Consider the following 18,406-nt stretch of genomic DNA (forward strand, 5'->3'; position numbering starts at 1 on the left):
CTTTGGTTGTCTGCTCCGTTTGGTTATCAGTACCTCAGTGGATTTCCAAATTCCAGTATGCTCAATTCCATACTTGAGATTATTTGGGACAATTTTATTTACATTTCTGGGACCTGGTAAATTAAGTTCTCTGATTAAAACTGCAGAGGCGTAGCAGGGCTCCATCGGCATCTGAAGATGGGCACCTTTCAAAGCAGTGGTCATGAGTAGGAAATCCAGCATGGATGAGCTGCTGGGCTGTTGGCTCCTCTGGTGCTTTTCCTTTTTTACCTGTGTAGGCCCAGCTCTTTGGAGTTATTTGAACATAATCATGGTAATCTCTGTGTACATAAACTAATACATGCAAAGCCTTTTTCACAACCTGTGCCTAAGACTGCAAACTCTCCGGCGCAGTGTCTCTCCTCCCTATGTGTTTGTGTTTAACGCAACAAGGCCAGTCACATGGGGAGTTTCCAGACAGTACAGCGTGGAAGCCATAAAATACAGTAGTTCAGATATAAGAAAGGCTAGGAGGCTGTTGGTTCAGAGTTCCTGAAAAGCCTGGGATGGTGTACAAATGAGGTAATCTGAAACATCTTCAAATATGTTTCTAAAGCAAATGTTGCACAATTAAATTAAGGCTTCAGAGGAATAAAAAGTAGAGGCAGATTTGTTTTTCTGTTGAACAGGACAATGTGTCATATTTAATGATTCCCATAGAAAAATGTGGGCTTCGAAATTAAAGCCACAGCTGTGTTGTCAGTCTAACAAAGTATATCGGATTGGGATGTACAGAACTGTAGACCATTGCATAAAACCCAAGGAGTTCTCACCATCTCTTTCTAGTAGAGTTTTGTCATTTCCTAGGCTTTCTCTTTTGGTCTAATGTGTGTATTCATGCAGTAATTATATTTTTTCTCAGGGTCAGAGACCAATGAGCACTAGAGCTGTGCTGCAGATTGCATCAGCTGCCTCCTGCTGTCCCCGCATGTAGCTCTGATCTTATTTGATAGATATTCTCAAGCTGTGTTTCTTAATGAAACTGTCTTTAAAATAGCAATCCGTGGGTTTACAGAGCTACAAATTTTTTGCAGTTGTGTATCCGAGGCAATTTTATATGTTGTTTGAAATTACTCCATTAAGCTTATGTTCAGCTGTTCCAAACATACTTCTGTTCCCTGTAAAAGGGGTGCTCCTGCAGCACTTCCAGACACAGGTGTCCTTGGTTGACTGGGTTTCTCTACTTGCATGTGGAAATAATTGCATGACACAAAGAACAGAGTTTAAAATTGCTTCTGCTTTCCTTGCTTGGTTTACAGAAGGGGTCTGTTGAGTCTCTTTGTTGAATGCTTTGGACCTGGGTTGTTTAAAAAGGACTAGTGGCTTCTTGTGGTGATCCAGGGAGTCTTGTCCCAAGTCTCACAATCCACCTGCACAGGACTTCCTGAAAACATTTGAGGCTCTTCACAGTTTTCAGCTTGACTGTCCCCATTCACTCGGCAATTTTGGAACTGAAAACCTTCATAAATCTTTAGATTCCGAGGTGCCTCCAGCAAGGACTTTTCATGGGGTGCCTAAAGTTCTCAAACGACTCAGATACAGTATCAATATCAGTAAGTAATGTCTAGTAAATAACGTGTCTTGAAAAACCTGAGTCATAGCGGTACCTTCATGTTCTTGTCAACCTCTTTCAAGTAGACAAGAAGGTCTCATTTTCAATCTAAAAACTTGAATAAAGATATTTAAATAGTTCAGTCTTGTGGCTTTAGGACACAACTCCTAGGCTGTGTAACAGACTTAGAAAGCTGGAATCTCCCAAAATGAGGAAAAACCAAAGCAGCCAAATTTTTGTCTGTCTTCTGCACTTGAACTTGTAAACTTGAACATGAACCCTCTGTGCCTGTCATTAGCATATTTACCCACACTAAAGTGCAAGTGGAGGATCAGGTTAGGTAGCTGGGCAGTGTTCGTGTGGTTTGTACACAGCAAAGTTGGGTTTGCATATGCTGATGTGGTATGGCGTATTTCTGCAAATGGAAACTCGAGGCCACTTCCGCAGAATGTGTTAACCTCGCATCACCAGATCATTCGGCTCTTCTCTGAGGAGCGCACACACAAAATTAGGTAACACGTTGAATGCGAAGCTCAAAATATTTAGCCCTGTCTAACACTGATATCAATTAGAAGGTTCATTGCAGGGTATGTTTGATTTCTTTAATAAAGTCAGCCACACATAGCAGTTACCTCTGAAGAAGGACGGAAGAGAAAGAAGTTGATGTTTACAGTTCTGGCACTAAAATTCTCAGCATTATAAAAAAAAACCTGATCTCTTTGTTTATGAGTTTGTAGAACTAGAAAGATATTTGCTTAAGGAAAAAAAAAATTCTTTTTTAAGATTGCTTTTCCATTGTTACCTCTAGGAGGTAGCTGTGATGTCAGGAACAGTTGTCAAGGAAATAACAGCCCTTCTCTCTTGTTCGTAGCAGGATTTCAGATTTGGCTCCCCCAGGGACACAAGCATTGTTTGTATTTCTGCATCTCTGGGACAGAACTGATTTGTCTAGTTTTTTGTTTTGCCTTTTGGTTTTGTTTCAATCTTACTTAGGTTAGGCATAGCTGTGTAAAAATCCCAAACCAAGTAAAACAAATCTTTTATGGTCTGTCTGATCTTCCAGCCTTTTCATTTCTGATGTTAAAACATTTTTATTTCTGATTTGCTGTGTACGAAAGCCAAAATGACTGAAATTTCAATTCTGGATCAAAATCTGGCAGCTAGTAGACTACAAAACTGTGAGGAAAAACATTGTTCTGTATGCATGAGACATGAAAATTAATTGTTTAAACAAAAGATTTTTTCAGATGTTTAGGTTTTGCATATGAATTGTCCCATTAATACTGGCATAGATCTTCTACAAATACCGTAAGTAATGCAAATGTTTGCTAATAGCTTGTTTGATTTTGAACTTGCTTCAGTTGCTTTGCAAAATACTATTCCTGAGTGAGTAAAAGAGTAATTGGGTCCACAGCCTTCAAGTGCGTGGCTGCAGCTGTGAGTCACCTCATTACTTTCAGTATTGTCTTGGGATCTCTAATGACTGCAGCTGGTCAGTGTGCTGTGTCACCCGGTACAAGCCGTGTCACAGGGCAGCCACAAGCCACGCCAGTGAGCACATCGCGTGGGATGTTAGGTCAGTGCTGACTCAGAGGGGAAAGGAGTGCTCATCAAACCCGTGGTAGTATAAAGTGCTCTGTGAATTAGGACCTCTGTTTATGAAATGATTCATCCACGCTCCCATTTTCATCCTTTTTCTCGCAGGGTGGTGTGACAGTTCCTTAACCTGAATTTGTGGAAATGAAATGAAAAAGGGGATGAATTTGACTTGCAGATGTCTAAGACTTTCATCCTTTTATTAAGAATTTGAAAATGTATGTATTTATTTATACACACACACAAATATAATCTCACATTTGCTTTACAGATAATTAAAAGTCCTGTGACTGTGACCTTCTAAAATTACTGCCCTATCAGTCAGCTAAAGTTGCTTTTGGACAGTACCGATCTGTCAAACCAGCCATGAGATTCCAAATCGGTTTCTTTCAGATCTTAAAGAGACTTAGCACTTGAGAGGGCTGGGTGCGATGCTAAGCCTCCCACTAGTCTGGAAATGCAGAGAAGCAGATGATGCCACCTTAAGCTCTCCTTCCTGACCCCTGTGGAAAGTCCTGCCTTCTCACTCAGGCTGTTGAATCGCCTGCTTGGCAAGCCAGGCGTAGCGACCGGCTGTAGCTGAGCAGTGTATTTTAGTACCAGTACCTGTTTTTTCCTGTGGATTTTGAAATGTCGAAAAGCCTACTAAAGTTCATAAGCCTTTAAGGCACCGACACAAGAAAAGGAGGGAAAAAAGAAAGCAAGAGGGGTCTAAGTCCATGTTGCTTATGGCATTTTGTGAAGCTTTTTGCACCTGCACAAAATGTCTGTAAAGAGACACTAAACTAACCCGCTGCATTTTGTTTACTTGCTTTGCATGGGTGTAAATGATTAAATAAAATGCCAAGCAGTGGAGGATTCAGCATAATGATTGTACTGTTTTAGCTTGCTCTGCATGGCTTGTTCTATTAATATATGTTTGTGGTCAGGAAGGAACGCAGTCTCACTTCACTAAAATCTGAAACTCGGTAAAGCATAATATGTGCAGTATTAATTTTGGTTTGACACCTGCCAGGCAAAGATCCTCACCAGCCAAAGGCATTCTTCTCAACCGAGCTCCATCTGTTGCGCAGATCTTCGGTTCTGATATTTCTAACTACTCGAGCCAAAGCAAGAAGAAGAGCCAACTTGAAGAAAAAAAATATCTCGGAGGAATGAACAGTTTTATCAAGGCTAAATATAATGGCTTGTTGTCATACTTGGTTTAAGTCCTGTAAGGGAAACATGCATGATTAGTTGTGTTATATAAGAAAACAGTCCTTCATACTGGCAGTATGATTTTTGTTGTTGTGTGAAAGGAACAGCGATAGCTCAAGTCCAAGCACGTGATTTTATTGTTGAAATGCTGCAGCCTTTAGAAAGATTTCTCAGTAGGAAAGTTGCTAGTAAAAAATCTACTCACTTATTGTACTCGGCAGATAAAAAGCCCAAGGAGTCCGCCGTGATTCTTGCACACAACGGAGCAGCAGGATTAACACTTGCCTCAGCTCTTTGAAAGACAGCTCAGGCTAGTTGAAATCACCATTCAAGTAGCGTCTGTCAAAAGAAGTTAACTTCCAATCTCCTGACAAAAGCTGTGTGATGAGTTTGTCACCTACCTGTCAAAATAATTATTAATTGCTCCAGTTGTCTTTGTTTTGCACTCAGAGTGGGTGAATTACTTTGTCAGAGCTGCCCTGCCCACCCGGGTAAACATTTGCCTCCTGTGAAACCATGAGAAATCTACTGCAAATATGAATGTGCTTTATGATTGTCATGACTTTGTACAACCATCCGCTGATTGTTAATTATTGTTTGTGATAGCATGAAGAAACTTGACTGAGGGAAATGATGGCTCTGTGTGCTTCAGACCAATAATTAATGGTTGAAAGAGCCATGAGTATTATCAAACTCCATTGAATTCACTAAGAACTGCAGAGCATTCAAAAGTTTATAGAAATCGAGTGGCATACTTCAGAATTTGATTTTTTCAGCATTATTTCTAGAGTTGACTCTTGGTGTGACTGCCGGCATGTAAACCAGAGACTCTCGTCTCTGCTCTGTCAGGCTATCAGGTAGCTTTGTGCTGTCTAACAACTAGTTGCACCTGGCTTCCAAAAAATGGTCATATGTCTTCTTTCCTTATAACTTTTCAAGTCATATTTGTTCATTTGGAAAAAAATCTTTGGCCAAGGTCTGAATGCTCGGTATCTGTATTTAAGCAGTTCTTCCAAATAATTCCTAAAAGCTCAGGTGTTCTTCAGAACCTCCCAACTGAGCAGATATTTCTTTTCTCCTTAGTGTAATGCTGCATGCTGAACCTGTTCATGCATTTATACCACAGGTATCACTGCAAGGATGCCATTGTTAGCTGTGGCTTCAGTGCTGATGCATATAGCTTATTTACGTATAACGATATAGAAATTCATAGGAAATATCAAGCAAATTTTACTTCCACTTCAGTGTCTACAGCAGCATCAAATGCTGCTAAAAATAAAAAAGTATAAAACCACAGAATGGTTAACCCTGTCTGTAATGCTTAGGTAATCCTGCTTGAAAAGAGAGCAGATATATGTTGTGTTTGTGTTTTCTTTGCACAGGTATTCTTTTCCTTGCATGCATCTGTAGTCGCCATTTTATTTATGAAATTAATTATTTGCTTTCATGGTATGCAACAGCAGAGAAATACTAGGTAGGGTTGTAATTCATTTTTTGCATGGGAAACAGAATAACATCCACACTATTAACTGCTGAAACTTCCTCCCTGCTCTTCCCAGTAAAAAGCAAATGAACAAGTGAAAACCCAACCTCTTTCAACTCCTTAAACCCAGGGGTTGCTCCCTATGGCTTGAAAAGGGTGAAAACTCGACAGTGTGAATTTATTTAGGGACTTCTCTGTCAATCTCTTTCTTTAACATGGATTAATTCTGAAGGCCATCAGTATAGCAGAGACCTGTGGAGGTACAAAACCTGTAAGACAGATTAAAAAAAAGTTCAGGAAAACTGCGTAGCTACTGGAACTGAATAGTGGGAAAACAATTGAAAACTTTTGTCATGAAATCTGAATGTTTATGTTTCAGGTTTTAGCAGTCTGCTGCCACATCCGCAGCTACTAGTCATTAGCAAGTGATAAAGAATATATGAATTAGCTGCTGGTATTGAGCCAAAATAGAAACATCTGTGTTCTTGAATTGCCTGTAGATTTACAAAATTTTATGCTGTCTTTTTTTCCTACCCTAATGCTCAAAATGTATTTAATGTCTCAAAGCGTGATGCTTTAGAGCTCACACAGGAGAAGAGATTGCCAACAAATGAAGATATATGTACTTTTTAATTACACCAGGAATGCTGAGTCCCAGCAAGCTTTTGGCAGGAAGGAGCTGAATTTGGTACCATGGGTGGATTCTGCTTCACTTGAGGGAGACCATTTAAAATTGCCATAGATTTGATTATCTCCGGATCATAGCCACAATTTATTCGGCAAGTTGGCTGTCATAGTATTAGATTCCAATTTATTTAAAATAAGACTGTGAACTTCCTGTCTTTTAACACAAGTCTTAAAAAAACAGCACGATGTGGAAGAATGGAGCCAGTCTTAAAAATTTATTTCATATTTACTTTCATTTTGATTAGTGCCTTTCATAATTTAATTACAAGACATGGAAATGTAAATTACCATAATAGAAGTATGCTTATGAGTAAGTGTTTTATGATCACTAATTGACAGAGATTGGTTTTATTCATACACATCCTGTATATTAATGATTGTTTGCATTCATCAGATCAGAAGTTATCAAGATACAGAAACTTTACAATCCTGCATTTATGAAGCATAACTGTGGCAAATACTCAGACGAACATAAAATTCTTTGTCAAATTTGTTTTACTGTAATGTAGTCAGTTGAAAAAAATGTGCCGCTTTCTAAACCCTTGTTTTAGGCGTTTTTCTTTTAATGTGCTTATGGTACAGATTCCATTCTGTAGTTTAGTCTGAGTATTTAACTGACCAAGATTTGATTTTGATTACATTAGAGAAGACGGTATTTATTCTGGATTTATACAGGCTTTCTTGGGAAGGTAACTGGGCCTGTTGTTCCTACAAAGGTGCAGGTTTTCCATCACTGGGATTTCCCCGTGCTGAGTCAGCTTTTTGGGAGGAAGAAGAGGGAGTTCCCAAGCAGAGATCAGAGATCAGCGCATGCTTGGCAGTCATCATTAAATGATGTCCTGTGACAGCCTCAAATGGGATGAAGGACATGTGCATCTCTTTGGTAGTGAGCAGGAGCCTTCAGAGGAGGCAACCAGCACAGATAAGTGGAACAGCTACCACAGCCTTCCACCTTGCAGCTACCCATGTAACTCACCACTTGCATTCGGCAGGAGAGACAGAGAAACAGCAGCGCACATCCTAAAAGCAGGAGGCGGCTATACATCTTCTCCAAGTTATTTTAATCTTCTTCTGTACCTTATTTTAATCTGAGTGTATTAACTTTATATATGGAAAGATATCTACAATAGGGTCAGCCATCTTGCTTCAAACAGTACAGGATTTCGTTCAATTTTTTCTCACTCCTTGGTCAAACACTTTTTGAAACCCACTGACAGCAGGAGGCGAACCATAGTGGTTTTGAATAGACTTTGGACGGGTTGCGTGATGCGTGCTGTTTGCAGATGTATAGAAAAGATATGTATATGGTGATATATAGAAGAGAAATATTTTTCCATGTTCCCTGGAGCATGATTATTTGGAGCTGTTGCAAAACACTAGTGTTCCCTTCCCAGCCTTTAAATGGTGTTTAATTAGCAACAACGACAACAAGAAAAAGAACAACACCCGAATTATATAGTAGGGGTTGGTTTCTGGATAGTCTGTTCTACTTTTTTCACTGATCAGTGATTTGAGCTTGTTTCTTGTGTTTAAACAGGTCCTGAATCAGACCTTTCTAAAGTTCACAGCAGCGAAATAATCTTATAATGCTTCATGATCATTTTTAACTTGCACAGGAGGGAGTAAGCGGTGCATTCTCCACGCACGCCTGCCAAGTGTTGTATATCTAGCATGATACTTTCCCATCTGGCACTCCAGTCATTCATTGCCGCAGGTTGGCTTAGAGCTCATGAATTTGGATGGGCTGTAGGAAGAGGGCAGGCATTTGCCTGCAGTTCCGCCTGTTAGGACAGGGTTGGGAGAGAAGAGCTGAACAAGAAAGCAGAAGAGCAGCTGTACAAATGGAGGCACACTGTCACCTCCCATCCCCTTTTCTAACAAATTGAGCCAAGCCACCCCCTGCGGTTATACAGCACCTTCTGTGTATTCCACCCTTCTCAGCAGGACCGCCACCGTCATCTGCTCTTTGACTTCAGTGATCTACAGCACCCACTGGGATCCCTCAAAACGCTTACTCTCTGCTTTCCCTTTCATTCAGCATCACTGGCAGCTCAAGGCGGGCTGCAGCTCTCAGAAGTCTCCGATCCCTCCATTAGTGGGAGCATTACACACTTACCTTCCAATTCAGGTTCTGCAACCCCACCTCACTGCTCTTGAAAGCCTGTCCCAACCTGATCCGCCAAGTGTTGTTCGGCTTCATGACCCACTTCTACTGTTGTGCTCAGGCCAAGGGGATTTCACTTTAAAGCAAATATACCTGGTTATGTGCAAGTTGTTTGCTGTTGTGACATTCAGTCATTAAATAATTTCTGGAACATAACACAGCTGCCAAAACACACAGCACAGTCTGGCAACCATGACCATGCCCGTTCAGTACCCACTGCTGGGTCTGTGGCTCAGGATAGTTGAACAAGTGCACTGCACTCCAAGGGGGCCGGAGGGAAGCAGAGCCTGACACTAGATTCTTTATTATATGTATATGTTTCCCTTTAGCTGAGGTGCCCCAAATGTCACTGGCTGCTGGCATGTTAGCCACGATGGCTTTGTGGAGCTTCAAAGTCCTTTTTAACGTAGTTTCCTATAGTAACCAAGGCTGTGCGCTCCTCTGCTGTGGGCCGTTGCGTGTATGCATGTATCCCTATTAGCTTCTGAACTTGTTGGCCAACTTCAAGAAGCCTGCCTAGCTGCTGTTGTGGAGAGGAGCAATTTCATGAGTGTCTTGAAAATCAGTAAGCAGCTGGAGGAGAGAAGTCCTGAAGCAGGAGTCAGCTGTAGGACTTCCACCTGAGGGAAGAAAGGCTTCTTTGGTTTGCTGCTTGTGGAGCTGCTTGATCTAACTTTAGCACTTCTCAGGGAAGAACTGTACTCCAGATGCCAGGAAAGATGATTAAAGAGGACTCTGAAATGCTGGCTTTGAACTCTTAAGAGGTTATGAGCAGGATCTGGTAAGAGCGACAAGTGAACAACAGTTAGTGACTTGAGTCCAGATCACTGAAGGGCTCTGTACACCTATCCGTAGGAGATGCTGAGGCCAGATGCATGCCTAAGCAGTTACTCCTTTTTACAGTCCCGTTCCAGTTATGCAGGGTCTGAAGCCCAGAATCACTTACCTGTTTCTGATGTGTTTATGTAAAAATTAGAGCATTTGCCTAGCATTGTTTCTGCCAAGGGCTCTTGCATGCAATTTTGCTCTGTTTCAGCATACCCCTTGATTCCCAGGAGAGTTTTCTCTCTACCAGGCTCCATTCTAGAGGCTGGGAAGCATTCTTGACCCTTCCCAGGGAAATCTTTATATTTTTTGCTGGAATGATTTATCAGGAGAAAGGGAATGAAGAGGAGCTGTGCACCTCAGCATTAGGATGTGCAGCTCAGAGAGACCTGGATTCCCATCTCCTCTTCCAGGGCTGCCTCTGTCTTCTTATCCAATGAGTATGTACATGGTCACTTAAATGGATAAAATACAGAGGCAGCACTGGAAGCAGAGACCAGTCCCCAGAACATCCTTTCCCAAGGGACAGATTTATTAGATAGTTATTAGATAAGAGGTGGGCCGTTGTATCCCTGGCTCCCCAACTGTCTCCTGAACTGCCTGTGGAGTTGTCCTTGCAGGATTAGGCAGCAGCTGATTGAGACTTTTTCAGCACTTTGGATTCCAGTGCATCATTTCGATCAAAGTCCCTTTTACACAGCAAAGAGCAAAAGCCAAAAAGTTGTTTTTGTGTTGCATCATGTGCAACAAAAATGTATTGACTGCATAAGGGAGAAGGCTCCCTGAAACTCCAACAGATGCTTTTGGTTACTGGAAGCAGACCAGTCCCCAGAACATCCTTTCCCAAGGGACAGATTTATTAGATAGTTATTAGATAAGAGGTGGGCTGTTGTATCCCTGGCTCCCCAACTGTCTCCTGAACTGCCTGTGGAGTTGTTCTTGCAGGATTAGGCAGCAGCTGATTGAGACTTTTTCAGCACTTTGGATTCCAGTGCATCATTTCGATCAAAGTCCCTTTTACACAGCAAAGAGCAAAAGCCAAAAAGTTGTTTTTGTGTTGCATCATGTGCAACAAAAATGTATTGACTGCATAAGGGAGAAGGCTCCCTGAAACTCCAACACATGCTTTTGGTTGTGCACAGAGAAGTCACACTTACATGGAGAAGGGTCCTTTAGACAAAACCATAAGGCACTTTGGGCTGCCGGCAGTTCTGAGGAATCAGCTGGGTACTTTGCAGATCACCCAAAAATGCCTCAGTACTCTTCGCTGCTGTGTCCTGTGTTGGAGCCAAGCTCACTTGCTCCCCACTGCACTCCAGCAGCACGGAGAGTGGGAGGTCAGTTTCTCGATGCTGATAAAGATTTTCTCATGGTGCAAGACAGCCTAAGAGATGATCTCAGCTTTTTTTATCACCTAGAGATGGTGATGAGAAAGCAAAAGCAAAAAAAAGTCTTTAAGTGATTTAAAGCCCATTTTCACTGGACTTCATCTTGCATCCTCCCACTTGTGCCAAGCGGGACAGCTGCTGCCTAATCCTGCAAGGACAACTCCACAGGCAGTTCAGGAGACAGTTGGGGAGCCAGGGATACAACAGCCCACCTCTTATCTAATAACTATCTAATAAATCTGTCCCTTGGGAAAGGATGTTCTGGGGACTGGTCTCTGCTTCCAGTGCTGCCTCTGTATTTTATCCATTTAAGTGACCATGTACATACTCATTGGATAAGAAGACAGAGGCAGCCCTGGAAGAGGAGATGGGAATCCAGGTCTCTCTGAGCTGCACATCCTAATGCTGAGGTGCACAATAAACAGATGAGTTTATTTTCCATCCCCCTGATTGCTGCAACATCTTCTTGGAGTGTCCTACTTAAAGCTGGAGAGGTCCTGAAGAAAAAGAAACGCAAAAGTGGCAACTGGCTGCCTTTGCCCCATATGTAGCTTTGGTATCTGGGTTACTCTGTTTTGTCTGGTACGTATCTGTGATACTGTTTATTTATATCCAGTTCTGTTTCTTGTCCACACTCACCAGCAGTGTCCTATCTCCTGGTCTGTGCAGTGGTCTGGAAACACACATGTACACACAGGCCAGAAGTTGTCAACATCGCCTGTTTTTTTAACTGGGACAGCTAGGATAAAGGCTTAGGGTGGATGAGCTTCCTTGACCAGAGAGAGCTGGAGACAGGGAGAAGCGCGTTCCCTTGTGCTGCAACTTTCAATAGAAGGAGCTGCGGGTCTTTCTCTGGGTCGGTTTCAGCTCCAGAACCAGGGTGGAGAGTGTCCTCCCCACCTCCAGCCCAGAGAAAGGGGATTTTCATGGTCCCAAGCGCCGCACCAGCAAGCTGGCCAGCAGTCCCGGGAGAGCAGCTCTGCACCAGGCTGGCTCTCTCCCCAGCACAAAGCTGTCGGCTCTCCATTTCTCAGGGACTTAGTGGCTTCAGCGTGAGCAGCGGGACTTCAGCCTCTCAATCTCCACAGCGTGTGACCCTGGCACTTTGCAGCATAGACTGTGTCCACAGCTGGACAGGGTGTCTCACTCGGTGTGCTCACTGGAGGTGACAGCACCGCAAATCGCCTTCCAGGGAAACCCTCGACACCCTTGGGTGGTGCCCCAAGCCCTGCTTCTTCCCGTTTCTAACAGTGCAGTCCTCATTTTGCTAAGCTGAAGCATATATCTAACATAAGCACAAACACCTTCACATCGGATCCACCTAAAGCAAGAAGAGCTTCACATTTTTTGCAAAATTGAGGTCTCAGTGTCCTAAATGTACCTTTCAAATGCAACTGCAGGATCTGCATAATTGAAACTTTTGCTCTAATCTTGTTATCTTCCTCAGGCAGTTCCTGACAAACGGAGATTATAAGTGAGGGTCGGTAGCAAATATAACTAAAAAAAGGCATCTTTAATGTTTTTGCAATGTGTTCAAAGCAGCTTGGGTGCTGAGCACAAAAAACTCATTTCCCTTTTACCTGAAATGCCATTATGTTTATTAAATTGAGTGGCATTAATCCTAAAACATATCCAAATCTTTTTGTGATTTTGCATTTGTCATAACTAAAAGATCTCACTAAATATTTCTCTATATCTCTAAATAATATTGCCCGTCATCTAATAATTTTCTCAGATTTTCCTCAGTGACTTTGTATCAGAGCTGAAAAAGAGCTATCACAGAAAATAAAATGGGACTAAAATAACAGTCCTTTGTATTAAATTTAACATTTGGCTTCTGTCCCAGAATTTTCCACATCCATACTAGAATCTAATGGTAGCGTAAGATGGAAAGATTTCCTGGATGGATTTTATTCTTATTCTTATTAAAGGGCTGATAACAGGCTGAAGGCAAGATACTGGTTGTAGTAAAAAAATCTGCCTAATGTCAAAGGCTGGATGGACAAGCTGACATGTATTATTGTTAGGCCTCCCTGCTCAATCACATTGCAGTATCATAAAATCATTCTGCTAGTGAACATGAAGTATAAAAATCACAGCGTGAGAGCAAAAAGCCCAGGCTGGCAGGTAGCGCTCCTTTGGGCACACTGCTTTATGCTTAGTAGCTGACCATAAGCCAATGCAAGGGTTTAATATTAAGAACTAGTGTTGGTGACAGCACAATGTAGCTATGTTTATTGTAAATTTTAGTTATTCTCAAATATTTGCATTCATGAAAGGCACTCCCTCGTCCTGACCTACCTGTGGAGCTGGTATCACGTGTGATGTGACAGCGTAGGGCAGCCCCACCAGTATTGCTCAGCCTTCTTCAGGAGCCGTGCATCCTCTGCCCTGTCCACAAACCAGCCACTTGCCCCGGGTTCCTTTGGCAATCTGGAGACAGAAAGATCAAAGGAACTTAAATACTCTTCAGAAATCAATTTTCCCTTTACTCAAAGCATCTTTGTATAGTACTTATTTATGACTGGGCTTAAATTGTACAAACGTTTGCAGGCTCTGGGTATTCTATGCAAAAGCAATTACTTTTGATAAAATGAAGGAGTGGAGCTTTCTAGTGTTGCTGTTCTGCTGTAGTGGAGACTACGAGCATGATATTGGAGCTATAAATTAGATTTTGCAAAGCGGCTCTTCTGTAGGGAGTCTGCTGCTTCAGACTGACAGGCTATAATTAGCATTTTCTTGGGGATATTTTTGCTCTGTTTTGACGCAGTATCTTCAGCAGCAAAAGTAGAGCAGCAATTGCAGGCTGCATTGACCATTTCAGCTTGTGATCACAAAGGGTATTGAAGAGCAAATATGCTTTATAGATATCTTATGCTGCTTTTATAAATGCACCTTTTTAAAGCAACTGGTATGTGGTTTGAATTTACAGGCAGAGAATCATTTCACCAGCACTGGTGTTTACAGCATCAACATCAACATCTGAGCTTATACCTAGCACTCCTTTTACAGTCAGTGGAGAGAAGTGTGCACGTTTAGAGGAGTAATTAATCTGATCTATTTTAGACATCTTCTTTCCAGTGAGATGGATTGTATTCTAGAAGAGCCTATTTCTCTCCTTAGCGATAATTAATCCTAGTATAATTAGTTCAGGAGGGGCTATCTGTAGTTAGGTGAGAGGGATCCCATACAGCATGTTTCTGAATAGCACTGTATTCTCACTCTGCTATTAACACTGTTTGTATTAATGCTTTTTTTTTTTTTTAAATGATCAGATTACCATAGGGAATACACAGAGATCACTTGTGTTTGTAAGAAATACTTGGTTCAGTCCCTAAGAGATTTTTACCACTGCTGATGATAGCTACCTTAATCCTTCCTGTGAAAGCTGTTTTGGTAGTTGTATTGATCCTGTGCTCCATGACTCAGGTACCAGTTTGATGCTACACATCTTCTTGGATGAAGAGTGCGTTCTGGGGCATGTTGGGTACTTGGGCAATACTAAGGGACATAGGGCAGAAATCTCCTACATCGGACATGAGACTTCCTTGCACTCTCCTGTAAACAACTTCAAGGAGGCCAGATGAATGGGGCTGTAGCACATACATGCCTGTTTTCAAGAGTGTTACTACAACTGGGATGAGGGATAAGGAAGCGTAATTTGTATTGGGGAACAGTGTTGATGCCCTGTTCATTTGGGTTCACCTGAACCATGCTTATGGGTTCATTCAAATAGAAGAAAAGCCCCCAAAGCTGGTCTCCTCAAGATGAGTTTGCCATATATGACAGGGCACAAAGGGTAAGTAGCATCTTAGGAGACAGAATAATTTCCTGTGAACAGCCCTCAGCAAAAAAATAGAGTGACGCCTAGTAATTAAGGAATCAAAGTTAGTTCTGAAGTGTATAAACAGAATAGGAGTAATAAGGAATTATTGGTCCCGTATTTGTCATTTGTCATTATATTATACTGGTGCAAGCAGATTGATTTTCAGAGGGTGATGGCTGCTGGAAACATGTTCCTTGAAAAGCTTTCTTGTTCACTACCCCAAAATCTATAATTACTTTTGGAAGTCTTGGTTTTGCAGTAGAATTCTGATATCTGGATTATTGACACCCAAAACCTCAGGGCTCCCTAGTATGGTCCACTGAGCATTAGTTTCCCTCTAATTAATCTTCTGGTTGATCATGTAATTAATTTTTCTAGGTGAGTATGTATTCTGTTTCTTTAATCAGTTAATTCTTTCACCTCAGCTTTGCTTATTCCCTCCTTTGTCAAGGTCTTACATTGATATTTGCAGCATTGCCTAGTGACATGTGTAGGCATTTTCTTTTTTTACAGATGTAACTGAAATTGCACCGTGTATTTTGAAGACTTCGCCAACAGATCAGCAGCTGAACAAGCTTGCGAGGAGACTGGGACCCGAATGGGAGCATATAGTTCTGTGCTTGGGTTTGTCCCATACTGACATCTATCGATGTAAAGTCAATCACCCTCACAACCTGCAGTCACAGATCGTAGCTGCGTTTGTCCTGTGGAGACAGCATTTGGGGAAAAAAGCAACAATCCAAAGTCTGCAAGCCAGTCTGATGGCAGAAGAAGTGGATCCTTCTGTGATACAGTACATGCTTGAGTGAAGCCTTGCTATTGATTGGGAGCTTTCAAGTACTTTGTTAAATTAAATAGAGAGGATTCACTGAAATGTATGTTGAAGATCTGATGCCTCAAACTGGAAAAAAAATGGGGTTGGGAACTGTGGTTTTATTAAGCTTAAACATTCCAGTTTTCTGTGGCATCTTGTGACTTGTAATTCTTTTCATGCCAGATTACTTTTTAGCAGGCATTAAAAAATGGATCACTCTTTCCTGTTCGCTTTTGCACTATTCCAGTGGGGATATAGGGTGACACTTAAAGTCCTTGCAAGCAGGAGGCCCTGCAGTGAGTTCAGCAAGGTTTCTGGTTTCATTGCGGGAGGAACACTTCGTTTAACCTGTTTTCTGGACTATGTAGGAGCCTTTTTTACTGCTGTTCCGTGCTAGTTCCCTGATATCCCAGCAAGAAATGAGAATAATCACTGTTACTAATTTAACAATTTTACAACAGTTATTGCAGGTGCCTAATTTCACATTTATGAAAGTTTTAGCACATACAGTTTCTTGCTAGGATAGATGGCTGCCACCTTAGTCTGCCTTTGAAACTGGCCCTAAGTGGAAGTAACAGGAACCTAGTGTGCCTGTGAGGGTTTGTCCCGTTATTATTTAATGGGTGTAGGTTTCTGCAAGGAGAAAGGCACCATTCATGTATGCCATCTCTTAGCATAGCATGGGTGGGGAGTTCTCAGGGAAGACACGCAGTAGAAAAGTGACCAGAAGATAGGCAGGAACAGGCAAACAGAGCGAGAAGGAGCCTAAAAAATGAGATAACTTCTAAGTTGTCCGTGTTTGTCTCCGCTAATAAACTGGGAGACAACCTGGTGCCTGCTGAGTCTTTGTACTGTGCTCTGGATCCAGGCAATCTTGTTTCACAGAAGTTTTACTCTTAGGTCAAATGTCCGTAGGCACCTTTCTCTGACCACCACATGCCCAACAGGGTACTGAAGCTTGCAGGTCCCTTCTGGTCAAGATGAACTCCCCACCGCTCTCCTTCTAGTTTGTGCCATCCACCGGGCTCATTTGCTTTCTACCAGCTTTTCTGCACCTAATGGGGGCAGCTTCGACACTCCTGTCCCCAGTTCTTTGCCAGCTGTAATTGTACCACCAGTAATGATTAGGTTTTATCCAGAACAGTAAAGCTTGGGCTTTTCTGCTCCTTCCCTCCTGTCAAGGAGATTTTCTTCCTGCTGGAAGAAACCACTGAGGTTTTTGCTGACCAGGTAAGTGAGGATCAGTCCACGGGGTATGTAACCAAAGGCGATGGAAGTGACTAGCTGCTCTCTGAGGCCTGATGATAAGAGGCAGAATACATTTTAATTCTCCCTGAGCAGTTTGCTGTACAGTAAATGAAGACCGAAGTTTGGATGCAGGGTTTCCCGGTCTATTTATGAGCAAGTTACGGTAGACTGTTTCATCTACAGAGTCATTGGCAAGTAACTTCCCATCATACAAGATCTGCCCTGTATAATTTAACAGCTTAACAGCCTTGTCAGAAGTCTTTACTGGGGCAAGAATGAACTTTACTGCCTTTTTTTTTTTTTAATTCTTCCTATACCCAGATTTTGGAAGACATCTGGGAAATTAGGAAAGACAAAGAGATTTTAAGGAAATCCTGTCTGCCTTGATTTTCAGAAGCATGGAAACAGAAAACATACCCTGGCAGGATCAGCTCGTGCAGGTCCCAAAGCAATCTGGTGGTATTTTGGTTTTAATCTTCTGTATACAGTTCTGACCTTCAGTAAATCATGATCCTGTTATACCTCGCTCAGATCTTAACTAATCATATCCTGTTATGGCTACTTACAGGGTTTGTCTATCAACAAATCCCAAATAAAAAATGTAAATCAATTTAGGCCTTGGGATTTATTTATTTTTCCGTTTCATGATGCTTTAATGCCAGCATATTCTTTTTTTGGTTGAAAAACATCCTAGAGCAGGTGTACAGACATTTGACAAATTCATATGAGCACGGCCCAGGATAGGGAGTGTGATGAGGACTCTGAAGCAATTCTGCCAGTGAGATGGACAGGAGCATGGTCTGCATGTTAGAGAGGAGAGGCAAAGCAGTGTCCCTGGCAGCGGTTTGGAGGAACAAAAGCTGGAGATGGGGAGCAGGAGGAACTACTGAAAACATGATTTAGAGGAAGAAGCAAGTACTTTATCTTGTTCTGAGCCAGCATGGACCAAGTCTGAACACAGACTGGTCTCCGAGGGAGTCATCCCCAGTTAACCCAGCATGAGCGCAGTGCTCCGGGAAGGCAACCAGTCTGGGCAGTAAAGCAGCATAGTGGGCACACTGATGGGGCCCTGGTACCTTCTTCTTTGGGTGAACTTTCCACTTCGTGTTCTTCATTTGTAAGACCAATGTCAGGTTATCCATAACTAATATATTTGGAGTCTTTTTAATGGTTAAGAAAACAGCCTGGAGTACGTATGAAGTGTCATGCCAAAGAAGCCTTCCTTACAAGTCAGGTATCCTTCTGTGTATCTACTATGGGCCACTGGAAACCTGATGGGTGAGTATCATATCAGGTGATTTCTCCATTTAAATTGGTCTTTAGGTGGGCTAAATTCTGCATCCCAGCAGTGGTACTAAAATTACAGGAGCCACGGCTAGACAAGGAATTTAAAACCTGGCCTCTCGTATTGTAGAACAAAGCACTTAATTCATAATTTATAGTTGCTTTCACATTCCCAGGCCCTAAATTAATTCTGTAATACTTGAATTGCAAATATTGAAGGGAGAGATTTGCTTATTTTATGAGATTGTTTCCATTGCTGTTATTTTTAAATTCATGGAAATGTTCCTATTAGACTTCAGTTTT

General features: G+C 41.9%; 1 protein-coding gene across 1 annotated transcript in view; it reads left to right on the forward strand.

Annotated features, from left to right (window-relative positions):
• The window catches only part of CRADD (CASP2 and RIPK1 domain containing adaptor with death domain), a 76,410-nt gene extending 60,620 nt beyond the window's left edge, over nucleotides 1-15,790 (forward strand). The window contains exon 2 of the mRNA XM_009284362.2: nucleotides 15,271-15,790. Within this exon, the coding sequence (XP_009282637.1) occupies nucleotides 15,271-15,566 (296 nt within the window). The 3' untranslated portion in view covers nucleotides 15,567-15,790. The remainder of the gene's footprint in view (nucleotides 1-15,270) is intronic.
• The last annotated feature ends 2,616 nt before the right edge of the window (nucleotides 15,791-18,406 follow it).

Source organism: Aptenodytes forsteri, unplaced genomic scaffold, assembly GCF_000699145.1.
Source record: "Aptenodytes forsteri isolate BGI_AS27 unplaced genomic scaffold, ASM69914v1 Scaffold53, whole genome shotgun sequence".
Lineage (NCBI taxonomy): Eukaryota > Metazoa > Chordata > Aves > Sphenisciformes > Spheniscidae > Aptenodytes > Aptenodytes forsteri.